Raw genomic sequence first — 12,322 nt, 5'->3', positions numbered from 1 at the left:
CCATCAAGTTTAAGCAAGGAATGAATCTTTTAAATCACAAATATTAATTACAATGGTGACAAAGAATTACCGTTTTTTATAAACATTGATGAAAATGATGTGTCCAATTACCCTATTACAGAAAGGCCTAGAGGAATGTCCCTGTTTCAGGAACGTCCTGTGACCAAATAAGTGATATTCACAGGAAGAAGAGAGCACCTGAGCAGATGGTTTTCACTGGGGCCCTGAAGGCAGGTGGGGTGGGGGGGGGGAGAGGGAAGGGCACAGGGACAGAGCCTGCTTCTGCACCAGCATGGTCCCATTAATATTAACAATGCATGCTCTCTCCTTTCTTGGCTTGTTGTCTTTTGATGTGGAAGCTAGCAAATACTCATGTCCTTTTTTGTCACCACCAAAACCACTGTCTCAAAGCATAGGCTCGATGTCTTCTGTAGGCTTATTAGATCAACACCAGTGTCCACTCACCCCAGGAGGGTAAGAGGCCAACTGAATAGAGTGCCGCCGTGTTTCATTCTGCGTTGTGTAAAATTGGGGACTGTCACCCGCATGCCCATTTGAATGTGAGTTCCTGAGAGAAGAAGCTTTGTCTCTCTGATTCTCGGCTGTATGCCTACTACCTAGAACCGAGCACGTGGGTGCTGAGTACGAGTGACTTCAGTGAAAACATGGCTGCAAGGCTAGGTCTTGGTGTACCCCACTGAGGTTTGAGGGAGTCTACTTTTCTTCACTGCTGGGAACTCTCCTTTGGGGCTCCACATTAAAGAGGTTGTTTATCACTGCTAGTTTCCCAAGATCTCTCTAGTGTCCCGGTTGGGAGCTTCATGGATTGACCCTGCTCCCTTTTCCTCAGATTGGATTCAACCAGAGGTATAGCTCTCGGTTCTTCACAGTGGCAGGGAGGGGCACTTTTGAGCCTGCAAGTCCTCCCCTGCCCTGCCAGATGAGGTGCTCTCATTTTCCACTTTTGCCCAGCCTTGTACACTGCTTTAGGCATGCACAGAGCTGTTGGGTCTAATAAATGTTTGCTCCTGAAATTACACAGATTTATAACCCCAGCAACACTTCTCATTTTTCCTCTTTTCTTTCTTCTAAAACTTTAATTTCACACACTCCAGTCATCTTCTTTTTTTTTTTTTTAAGATTTTATTTATTTATTTGACAGGGAGAGAGAGAGCCAGCGAGAGAGGGAGTGGGAGAGGAAGAAGCAGGCTCCCAGTGGGGCAGGTAGCCTGATGCGGGGCTCCATCCCAGCACTCTGGGATTATGCCCCGAGCTGAAGGTAGATGCTTAACGACTGAGCCACCCAGGTGCCCCTCCAGTCATCTCGACGAAACTTCCAGTCAACGTCGCTCCCCCTAGACCTCATTAATTTAAATACTTCCCTCCCTTCCTTCTCTCCCTGCATTTCACAGAGCTCTTTGGGTTAATTTTCCTTCCAGAGGCTTCTGTCTCCTTCTTCCATGTTTTTATTCTGCTCTTTCTCTGCTTATTTTGTTTATTTGCCTCCTCATTTCTTGTTTCTTAATTAAGACCCAGAAATAATTTATCAAAATAAATAGAAGTCCCTTATCACAATGGCAATTCCCACATTGAATCAACAGCCACTCAGAATTCACTAGAAAAAAAACGCCCTTTTATTGAGAGTTGCAGGACCTCATCAATATACCCCTCATCCCTCTCTTGTCTCAGTTCCTGCCTAAAAACTCTTCATGGACCTTCTATGGGTGGGAGGTGGGGGAGATGATCTGCTCATTTTTCCTGGCCCAGAGCAATGACTCTGCCCCCAGAGCTGGGTTGTATTGGCCAGGGAACTGACAACAGGATTAGAGTGAAATGACACATGAACCACCCAAGGTAACGAGGGACAGAAGATTTATTTTTTCACGGGGTCAGGCACAAGCACTGACAATCAGTGGCAGGTGCAGTGGAGCAGACAGAGACTGTGTGATCCTCGACCAGGTGGAGAGAGCCTTCTGGAGAGAGCTTGGACCCTCTCAGCCTGGGCAAGTAAGACTAGGGGATTCTAGAAAGGCTGCGTGTCAGGTGGCTTTTTCCGGTCCGCATGGATTCTTATTTCCTCTAAGATGACTTGTGTCAGCACCAGGATCCCAGATCAGCAACAGCCCCTGGAGCCATGACCACACCCAGAGCCCCCAGACTGCTGCCCACTGCCACTGTCACAGGTGTCAGAGCTGCGGAGCCGGCATCTGTGGGATCCGTGGTGCCTGTGGTGGCTCAGGAAGCAGCCGCCCCCAGAGCTGGAGCTACAGCCACCCCCGGAGCCAGGAGCACAGCCAGCAGGGGCTGGGGGGGAGCACTGTGCTGGACTCTTTGGGGGGCACTTGGGCGATGAGGGGCACTTGGGAGGGGGCTGGCACTGCTGCTGGCTCTGCTGGCAGGACATCTCTGCAGGACTTTGACCTTCAACAAATAAAAGAAACATTATGAGCACAGAAGCTTCAGGCAAAGTCCCCTCCCTGTGGGTTTTGTCAAACACTTGTCTCCATGACCAAGCTGCTTTCTAAGCCACACTCTGTGGGACAGGAATGGGGACGCAGAGGGGACACATGCCCTTGGATGCCAGATGGATCTGTGGGCACCCCGACAACATACTCAGAACAAGAATGGAAGGAATCCTGAAGACCTGTGGCTTTGGGGGTTCACAGCCCCCTGACAGGTGCCTCAGTGACTCTTTCCTCACCATAATGCCCCTTCACCACCGCTGCCCACTGTCTGGGCCCCTTCCTGCCGGTTCTGTGCAGATCTGGGCTTGTCTTCCCAAGGCTCTCAGCCGAGGGGATACTCACGGAATACTGAGGAGGCAGGACAAGGCTGTTCCTGAGGAGGCTGTGGATGAGGAGCTCAGGGCAGGAGCCCTTTTATCCTGTGCAGGGGTGGGGGGAGGGTGTTGTGATGCAGGCCTGGAGCATGCTGCTGTTTTCACAACCAGGGGCGGTGACAACCTGGCACACTTCCTAGTTGCTTGCCCTCAGTGTGTTGCTGGGCATGAGCCTAAAGTTCTAATAAGGTGGAACCAGGATGTCCTTGTGACTGTCAAATTACTTCCCACTTGGGTCTGCTCTGGACCAGCTGCTATGCATTTATTTTTTCATTCACTTCCATGCCTTGGCATAGGCTCATTCCCTTTTACTCCATTCAATGCTAATAATACAGAGAGATATATGAACTCAAGTTCTTCCCTTGAGTACCTCACAGATAATGGGCCAATACTTGGACAAAGAAATACATTGGATCTGATAATGTAAGTGCTAAACAGAAGTGTTTACAAAGACCTCAAGCCTAAGATCCCAGCTTTTGGAGGTCAGTCCCCCAAAGAACCACAAGTCCCAAAGGGTGATGGAGAATTCAGATGTTTTCTGGAGGTGATAGCTGGACAAGATCATTGTCCTGTGGGAATGTGATGTGTAGGATAAAGGATGGATGTTGGGAGCCAGTTCCTGTCTAAGACATAAAAGTTCCTAGGGGGACCTCATGGTTCCCACATGGCAGCATGGGGAGCGGCATAAAAGTTAGAGTGGAGAAGGGACCAATGACTCTAGATGTGACAAGATTCATGACTGATATTATTAGGAAGAAGGGAGATGGAGAGAAGGAGAAGAGGAAGAAGGAGGAGGAGGAGGAGGACGAGGAAAAATAGTGGGCGAGTAGAAGGAGAGAAGGAGGAGAAGTGGGGGAGGAGGAGAAGTGGGAGAGAAGGAGGAGAGGTGGCAGAGGAGGAGGGGGAGAAAGAGGATGAGGAGAAAGAAGAGGAGGAGGAGGAGGAGGAAGAGGAGAAGAAAAGAAGATCTACTTCTTCATTGTGTTTCCATGTGTCTACATCTTTCTGACTATGAGATATGTACTATTGATTCTAACACTCTAGAAGATGATAGAAGATAATGGTTCATGTTCTTGAAAAAAAGTAAGGAAAAATTATGCAAATGATGATAATGAACCATTTTGCAACATGGTTGGTAATTATGAGGTTGACGATGGTAGAGGTGGTATGTGGGCCTTGCTTGATAGCATGGACCTCATATTGGCTAAACTCTATGTAAACTGAATACTACTTTTCCATTTGATTTAATTATAATATTACACATGTATTCCTCATCAAATTTTATCTCAAATACAATAATAAAATACATTACATTATATAAAACAAAAAAATTATCCTTGGGGCTTCAACATTCATGTATTTAAATTTAATTAAATTATTTAATTATTTATTAATTACTTAGTTTTATTTAAAACTTGATTTTAGCAAATATATTACATTTTGCTTTGTCATTAGCCTAAATACCTGTTTTTGGATACTAAATTAATAGTAAAGGCTATAGTTTTCTTTTTCCCTCCAATCTACAGCTTGCTCATTCAGAATCAGTGATTCCAAAAGTTCTTAATCAAGATACATGTGGGAACGTGGATGGTCCTGCATGTACAGAACTGGGTGTCTGATGGTGGGCAGGGGAAACAAGGCAGGTTTCCTGTCCTCTCTCTGCCTCAGGGAGATCCCAGTTGGCTTCTGGGTATAATTTCACACAGATAGCCCAGTTAGGAGAAAAACAGACAAGTATCTACATTTATGGTAACTGAGGCCTAAGGCAAAATGTAGGTGTTACTGTGTAGGCAAAAGGAGAACTGACAGTCTCAGGGTTCCAGCCTGGCTATAGAGGGGATCAGTATTTTTCCACGTCATATAGTTCTCCAGAAATAAGTACAGAAGCTCACTCTTTCTTCCTTCTTCTCCTTCCCTTCCCTTCTCTTCCCTTCCCTTCCCTCCCTCCCCCCCCTCTCTTCCTCTTTCTTTTCCTTCCTTCCTTCCTTCCTTCCTTCCTTCCTTCCTTCCTTCCTTCCTCTTCCTCTTCTTCTTTTCTTTCTTTCTTTCTTTCTTTCTTTCTTTCTTTCTTTCTTCTTTCTTCCTTTCTTTCTTTCTTCCTTTCTCCCTTTCTTCCTCCCTCCCTCCCTCCCTTCCTTTCTTCCTCTTCCTCTTCTTCTTTTCTTTCTTTCTTTCTTTCTTTCTTTCTTTTTTTTTTTTTTCTTTCTTTCTTTCTTTCTTTCTTTCTTTCTTTCTTTCTTTCTTTCTCCTTTCTTCCTTTCTTCCTTTCTTCCTTTCTCCTTCCTTCCCTCCCTCCCTCCCTCCCTTCCTTTTTTTGATTTTATTTCAAGTCAAGTTAGTTAACATACAGTGTACTATTAGTTTCAAGGGCAGAATTCAGTGATTCATCAGTCACATACAACACCCAGTGCTGGTCACATCAAGTGCCCTCCTTAATACACATCACCCAATTACCCCATCCCCCCCACTCCCTTTCCCTCCAGCAACCCTCAATTTGTTCCCCATAGCTAAGTGACTCTTATGGTTTTCCTCCCTGTTTCCATCTTATTTTATTTTTCCTTCCCTTCCTCTATGTTCATCATTTTTGTTTCTTAAATTCCACATCTGAATGAAATCATATATTTATCTTTCTCTTTCTGACTTATTTCGCTTAGCATAATACCGTCTAGTTCTATCCATGTCATTGAAAATGGCAAGATTTCATTCTTTTTGATAGCTGAATAATATTCCATTGTATGTATGTATCACATCTCCTTTATCCATTCATCACTCAATGGATATCTGGGCTCTTTCCATAATTTGACTATTGTGGACATTACTGCTATAACCATTGGGGTGCATGTGCCTCTTAGGATCACTATTTTTATTTCCTTCAAATAAATAACTAGTGGTGCAATTTCTGGGTTGTAGGGTAGCTCTATTTTTAACTTTTTGAGGAATCTCCATACTGTTTTCCAGAGTGGCTACAGCAGTTCACATTCTCAAGAATAGTGTAAAAATGGTTCTCCTTTCTCTGCATCCTCACAAACATTTGTTGTTTCCTGACTTGTTAATTTTAGCCATGCTGACTGGTGCGAGGTGGTATCTCACTGTGGTTTTGATTTGTATTTCCCTGATGCCAAGTGATGTTGAGCATTTTTTCATGTTGAGCATTTTTTTCATTTTCTGTTAGCCATTTGTATGTCCTCTTGGAGAAGTGTCTATTCATGTCTTCTGCCCATTTCTTGACTGGATTATTTGTTTTTTGGGGTCTTGAATTTGAGAAGTTATTTCTAGATTTTGGATATTAGCCCTCTATCTGAAAGTCATTTGTAAATATCTTCTCCCATTCCATAGGTTGCCTTGTAGTTTTGTTTATTGTTTCCTTCACTGTGTAGAGGCTCTTTATCTTGATGAAGTCCCAATGCTTTATTTTTGCTTCTGTTTCCCTTGTCTCTAGAGATGTGTCTAGCAAGAAGTTACTGCGACTGAGGCCAAAGAGGTTGCTGCCTATGTTCTGCTCTAGGATTTTGATGGATTCCTCAAATTGAGGTCTTCCACCCATTTTGAGTTTATTTTTGTGTATGGTGTAAGAAAGTGCTCCAATTTCATTCTTCTGCATGTAGCTGCCCAGTTTTCCCAACACATTTGTTGAAGAGACTATCCTTTTTCCATTGGATATTCTTTACTGCTTTGTCAAAGATTGGTTGACCATAGAGTTGAGGGTCCATTTCTGGGTTATCTATTCTGTTCCATTGATCTATGTGTCTGTTTTTGTGCCAGTACCATACTGTCTTGATGATTATAGCTTTGTAATATAGCTTGAAGTCCAGAATTGTGATGCCTCTTCCAGCTTTGGTTTTCTTTTTCAACATTACTTTAGCTATTTGGGGTCTTTTCTGATTCCATACAAATTGTAGGATTGTTTGTTCTAGCTCTGTGAAAACTGCTGTTGTTAATTTGATTGGGATTGCATTGGATGTGTAGATTGTTTTGGGTAGCATAGACATTTTAACACTATTTGCTCTTCCAATCCATGAGCATGGAACGTTTTCCATCTCTTTGTGTCTTCCTCAATTTCTTTCATAAGTGTTCTGTAATTTGTAAAGTGTAGATCCTTTACCTTTTTGATTAGGTTTATTCCTAAGTATCCTAAGGTTTTTGGTGCAATTGGAAATGGAATCAATTCCTTGATTTCTCTTCCTTCCATCTCATTGCTAGTGTATAGAAATGCAGCTGATTTCTGCTATTGATTTTATATCCTGCAACTTTGCTGAATTCCTGTATCAGTTCTAACAATTTTTTTGCTGGAGTCTTTTGGGTTTTCTACATACAGTATCATGGCTTCGCAAAGAGTAAAAGTGATTTCTTCTTTGACAATGAATGCCTTTTGTTTCTTCATGTTGTCTGACTGCTGAGGTTAGGACTTCCAGTACTATGCTGAACAATAGTATGGAAAGTGGACATCCCGGTTGTGTTCCTGACCTTCAGGAAAAAGCTCTGTTTTTCCCCATTGAGGATAATGTTAGCTGTGGGTCTTTTGTATATTACCTTTATGATGCTGAGGTGTGTTCCATCTATCCCTACTTTCTTGAGGGTTTTTATCAAGAAAGGGTGTTGTATTTTGTCAAATGCCTTTTCTGTATCTATTGAGAGGATCATCTGGTTCTTATCCTTTCTTTTATTAATGTGGTGTAGCACATTGAATGATTTGTGGATATTGAACCACCTTTGCAGCCCAGGAATAAATTCCACTTGGTTGTGATGAATAATCCTTTTAATGTGTTGTTGGATCCTATTGGCTACTATCTTGGTGAGAATTTTTGCATTCAGGGATATTGGTTTGTAATTCTCCTTTTTGGTGGGGTCTTTGTCTGGTTTTGTGATCTAGGTAATGCCGATCTTATAGAATGAGTTTGGAGGTTTTTCCTTCCATTTGTATTTTTTTGGAACAGTTTCATAAAAATAGGTATTAATTATTCTTTAAATGTTTGGTAGAACTCTCCTGGGAGGCCATCTGGCCCTGGACTCATTTGTTGGGAGATTTTTGATTACTGGATCAATTTCTTTGCTGGTTATGGGTCTGTTCAGGTTTTCTATTTCTTCCTGTTACAGTTTTGTTAATATATATGGCTCTAGGAATTTATATATTTCTTCCAGATTGCCTAATTTGTTGGCATACAATTTTTCATAGTATTCTATTATAATTGTTTGTATTTCTTCGGTGCTGGTTGTGATCTCTCCTCTTTCATTCATGATTTTTTCTTTATTTGGGTACTTTCTCTTTTCTTTTTGATAAGTCTGGCTAGGGTTTTATCAATTTTGTTAATTCTTTCAAAGAAATAGCTCCTAGTTTTGTTGATCTCTTCCACTGTTTTTTTTAAACTATTATTTCTGTACCATTGATTTCTTCTCTAATCTTTATTATTTCTCTTCTCCTGATGGATTTAGGTTTTATTTGGTGTTCTTTTTTCCAGCTCCTTTAGGTGTAAGTTTAGTTTGTGTTTTTTAGACTTTTCTTGTTTCTTGAGAAAGACTTGCATTGTTTTATACTTCCCTCTTAGGAACACCTTTGCTGCATCCCAAAGGTTCTGAACTGTTGTGTTTTCATTTTCATTTGTTTCCATGAATTTTTTAAAATTCTTCTTGAATTTCCTGGTTGACCCATTCATTCTTTAGAAGGATGCTATTTAATCTCCATGTATTTGTGGTAGTTCTAAATTTTTAAAATTTAATTTAATTTATTTTATTTTATTAATTAAATAATTAATTTTTTTGTGGTTGACTTCAAGGTTGATAACATTGTGGTCTGAAGGTATGGGTGGTATAATCTCAATCATTTGGTACTGGTTGTGGCCTGATTTGTGACCCAGTATTCTGAAAAATCTTCCATGTGCACTCGAAAAGAATGTGTATTCTGCTGCTTTAAGATGAAATGCTCTGAATATACCTGTGAAATTCATCTGGTCCAGTGAGTCATTCAAAGCCCTTGTCTCCTTTTTGATCTATTTTGATGATCTGTCCATGGCTGTAAGTGGGGTGTTAAAGTCCCCTATTGTATTATTTTCAATGAGTTGTTTGAGGTTTATTATTAATTAATTTATATATTTGGCTGCTCCCAGGTTAGGGTCATAAATATTTAAAATTGTTAGATCTTCTTGTTGGCTAGACCCCTTCATTACGGTATAGTGTCCTTCTTCATATCTTATCACAGTTTGGTTTAAAATCGAATTTCTGGTATAAAGACAGCTACTCCAACTTTCTTTTGATGTCCATTAGCATGATAAATGTTTCTCCACCCCCTCACTTTCAGTCTGGCAGTGTCTTTGGGTCTAAAATGAGTCTCTTGTCAGCAGCATATTGATGGATCTTGTTGTTTTTTTTTTTAATCCATTCTGATACCCTATGTCTTTTGATTGGAGCATTTAGTCCATGTACATTCAGAGTAATTATTGAAAGATATGAATTTAATGTCATTGTATTACCTGCAAAATCACTGTTTTTGTAGATTGTCTCTGTCCCTTTGTAGTCTTTGTTACTTTTCATCTCTCTTTCCTTTTCAAAGGGTCTCCTTTAATATTTCTTGTAGAGGTGGTTTAGTGTTCTTGAACTCCTTTAGTTTTTGTCTTGGAAACTCTTTATCTCTCCTATTCTGAATGGCAGCCTTGCTGGATAAAGTATTCTTGGCTGCATACTTTTCCAATTTAGCTTGTTGAATATATCATGCCAGTCCTTTCTGGCCTGCCAGGTCTCTGTGGACAGGTCTGCTGCTAACCTTATGTGTCTACCCTTGTAGGCTAAGGATCTTTTTTTGCCAACCTGATTTCAAAATTCTCTTTATTTTTGTATTTTTCAAGTTTCATTATGATATGTCATGGTGTTGATCTGTTTTGTCCCTTATGTTCCATAAATGAGTGAAACCATATGATAATTGTCTTTCTCTGCTTGACTTATTTTGCTTAGCATTATCTCCTCCAGTGCCGTCCATGTTGCAGCAAATGTTGAGAAATCATTCTTTTTGGTGGCTGAGTAATATTCCATTGTATATATGGACCACATCTTCTTAATCCAGTCATCTGTTGAAGGGCATCTCGGCTCCTTCCACAATTTAGCTATTGTGGAACATAAGAACTAGGAAGATTGGTAGGAGAAGAAAGGGATAAAAAAAAAGGGGGGGTAATCAGAAAGGGGAATGAAGCATGAGAGACTATGGAATCTGAGAAAAAAACTGAGGGTTTCAGAGGGAGAGGGGTTGGGGAATGGGATAGGCTGGTGATGGGTAGTAAGGAGGGCACGTATATAGCATGGTGCACTGGGTGTTATACGCAACTAATGAATCATCGAACTTTACATCAAAAACCAGGGATGTACTGTATGGTGACTAACATAATATAATAAAAAATATTATTATAATAAAAAAAAAGATAAAAAGCTCCTGCACAGCCAAGGAAACAGTCAATAAAACTAAGAGGCAGCCCACGGAATAGGAGAAGATATTTGCAAATGACATTACAGACAAAAGACTGGTATCCAAGATCTAAAAAGAACTTCTCAAACTCAATACACGAGAAACAAATAAACAAATCAAAAAATGGGCAGAAGATATGAACAGACACTTTTCCAATGACGTCATACAAATGGCCAACAGACACATGAAAAAGTATTCAAAATCATTAGCCATCAGGGAAATTCAAATCAAAACCACACTGAGATACCACCTTATGCCAGTTAGAATGACAAAAATTGACAAGGCAAGAAACAACAATTGTTGGAGAGAATGTGGAGAAAGGAGATCCCTCCTACATTGTTGGTGGGAATGCAAGCTGGTACAGCCCCTTTGGAAAACAGTGTGGAGGTCCCTTAAAAAGTTAAAAATTGAGCTACCCTATGATCCAGGCATTGCACTACTGGGTGTTTACCCCAAAGATACAGACGTAGTGAACAGAAGGGCCATATGCACCCCAATGTTCATAGCAGCATTTTATTTTATTTTTAAAATATTTAATTAATTTATTTATTTCAGAGAGAGAGAAAACATGAGAGAGAGAGAGAGAGAGAGAATGAAAGAGCACAAGAAGGAGAGGCAGAAGCAGAGGGAGAGGGAGAAGAAGACTCCCCACTGAGCTGGGATCCCAATGCAGGGCTTGAGCCCAGGACCCTGAGGTCATGACCTGAGCCAAAGGCAGATGCCTAACCATCTGAGACACCCAGGAGCCTATTTATTTATTTATTTATTTATTTATTTATTTATTTATTTATTTATTTATTTTCAGTTACCCAACATATAGCACATCATTAGTTTTTTATGTAATGTTCAATGATTCATTAGCTGCGTATAACACCCAGTGCTCATCATAACATGTGCCCTCCTTAATGCCTATCACCCAGTTACCCCATCCCCCAGTTATAGCATTTTTAAAATTTCAGCCTGACTAGTTTTTAGATCTTTTATTTCTGCAGCAAACATTTCTCTGGTGTCTTCTATGCTTTTTTCAAGTACAGCTAGTAGTCTTATGACTATTGTTCTTAGTTCAGATATATTGCTTCTGTTTTGAGCAAGTCCCTGACTGTAATATCTTCCTGACCTTTCCTTGGGGAGAATTCCTCCGTCTTGTCATTTTGGCTAAGTTTCTATCTTTGAGGTATTATGGAAGTTTGATATGTTTCCCACACCTCAGAGTAATGCTATGTTAAAAAGAGGTCATACACTGTCCAGGGCCTGGCACTTCAGGAAGTGTTTCTGGTGTATGCTGTGTGCGCTCTGCTGTTGTGTTTTGGCTGCTCTTTCTCACTGGTCAGTCCTCTGCAGAGTTCCTCCTTGCTTGCAGCAAAGAGTGTTTGGAGCTTTATCTACACATGCTTTGATTTGTTTGTTGAAAAAAGCCTGGAAAAGGAGGGAAGGAAGGAAGGAAGGAAGGAAGGAAGGAAGGAAGGAAGGAAAAAAGACCTGCTCTGAGAGAGAGAGAGAGAGAAAAGGAATGAAAGAAAAGAAGCAATCAAAAAAAATATGCCTGATTCCAAAGAAAAAGAAAGAAAAAAGAAAAAGAAAAGAAAAAAAGAATGCTGATCAAAAAAAAAAAGGTGGTGACAAGGGGGAAAGGAAATGATAAAACAAACTAACAATCAAAAAATTATAATCCTGATTCCATAGGAAAAAGAAGAAAGAAAAAGAATAAGGAAAAAAAAATACAGCCTGGCCCTATTTCCAGCCGAACGGAAGAGGATGCTTTGAAGCACTGTATGATCAGTAGACTTGGTACATGCAGTGTACTGCACTGGCTCAGAGTCAATCCTGGCCAGATAAAAAAGTACTTGACAAGCACAGAGGGGTGGGGTTTGATGTAAGCGGTTCCCACCTCCACTGGAGGCTGCTGTGTTGCTCTCTGAAGTCTGAGCATGTTGGTAGCAAGGGTAAAATGGTGCCACCCCATTCTCTAGTCTCTAGACAGGTTATCTCATACCCCCTGCTGTGCAGGAGGCACTGACAGAAGAGCAAGGGCCATC

General features: G+C 40.9%; 1 protein-coding gene across 1 annotated transcript; it reads right to left on the bottom strand.

The window, feature by feature from the left end:
• Positions 1-2,033: 2,033 nt before the first annotated feature.
• On the bottom strand, positions 2,034-2,404 carry LOC103667488 (late cornified envelope protein 3D-like). The gene has a single exon (XM_008695632.2). It carries the CDS (start codon positions 2,402-2,404, stop codon positions 2,114-2,116), a length of 291 nt encoding a protein of 96 aa, XP_008693854.2. The 3' UTR covers positions 2,034-2,113.
• Between the last annotated feature and the right edge of the window lie 9,918 nt (positions 2,405-12,322).

The sequence above is a fragment of the Ursus maritimus genome, unplaced genomic scaffold, assembly GCF_017311325.1.
Source record: "Ursus maritimus isolate PB19 unplaced genomic scaffold, ASM1731132v1 scaffold_12, whole genome shotgun sequence".
Lineage (NCBI taxonomy): Eukaryota > Metazoa > Chordata > Mammalia > Carnivora > Ursidae > Ursus > Ursus maritimus.
This window is presented reverse-complemented; position numbering and strand designations above follow the sequence as displayed.

Bases quoted from the DNA above. Each gene is read 5' to 3' on its own strand.
- LOC103667488 (XM_008695632.2), bottom strand. From the start codon at position 2,404: ATGTCCTGCCAGCAGAGCCAGCAGCAGTGCCAGCCCCCTCCCAAGTGC.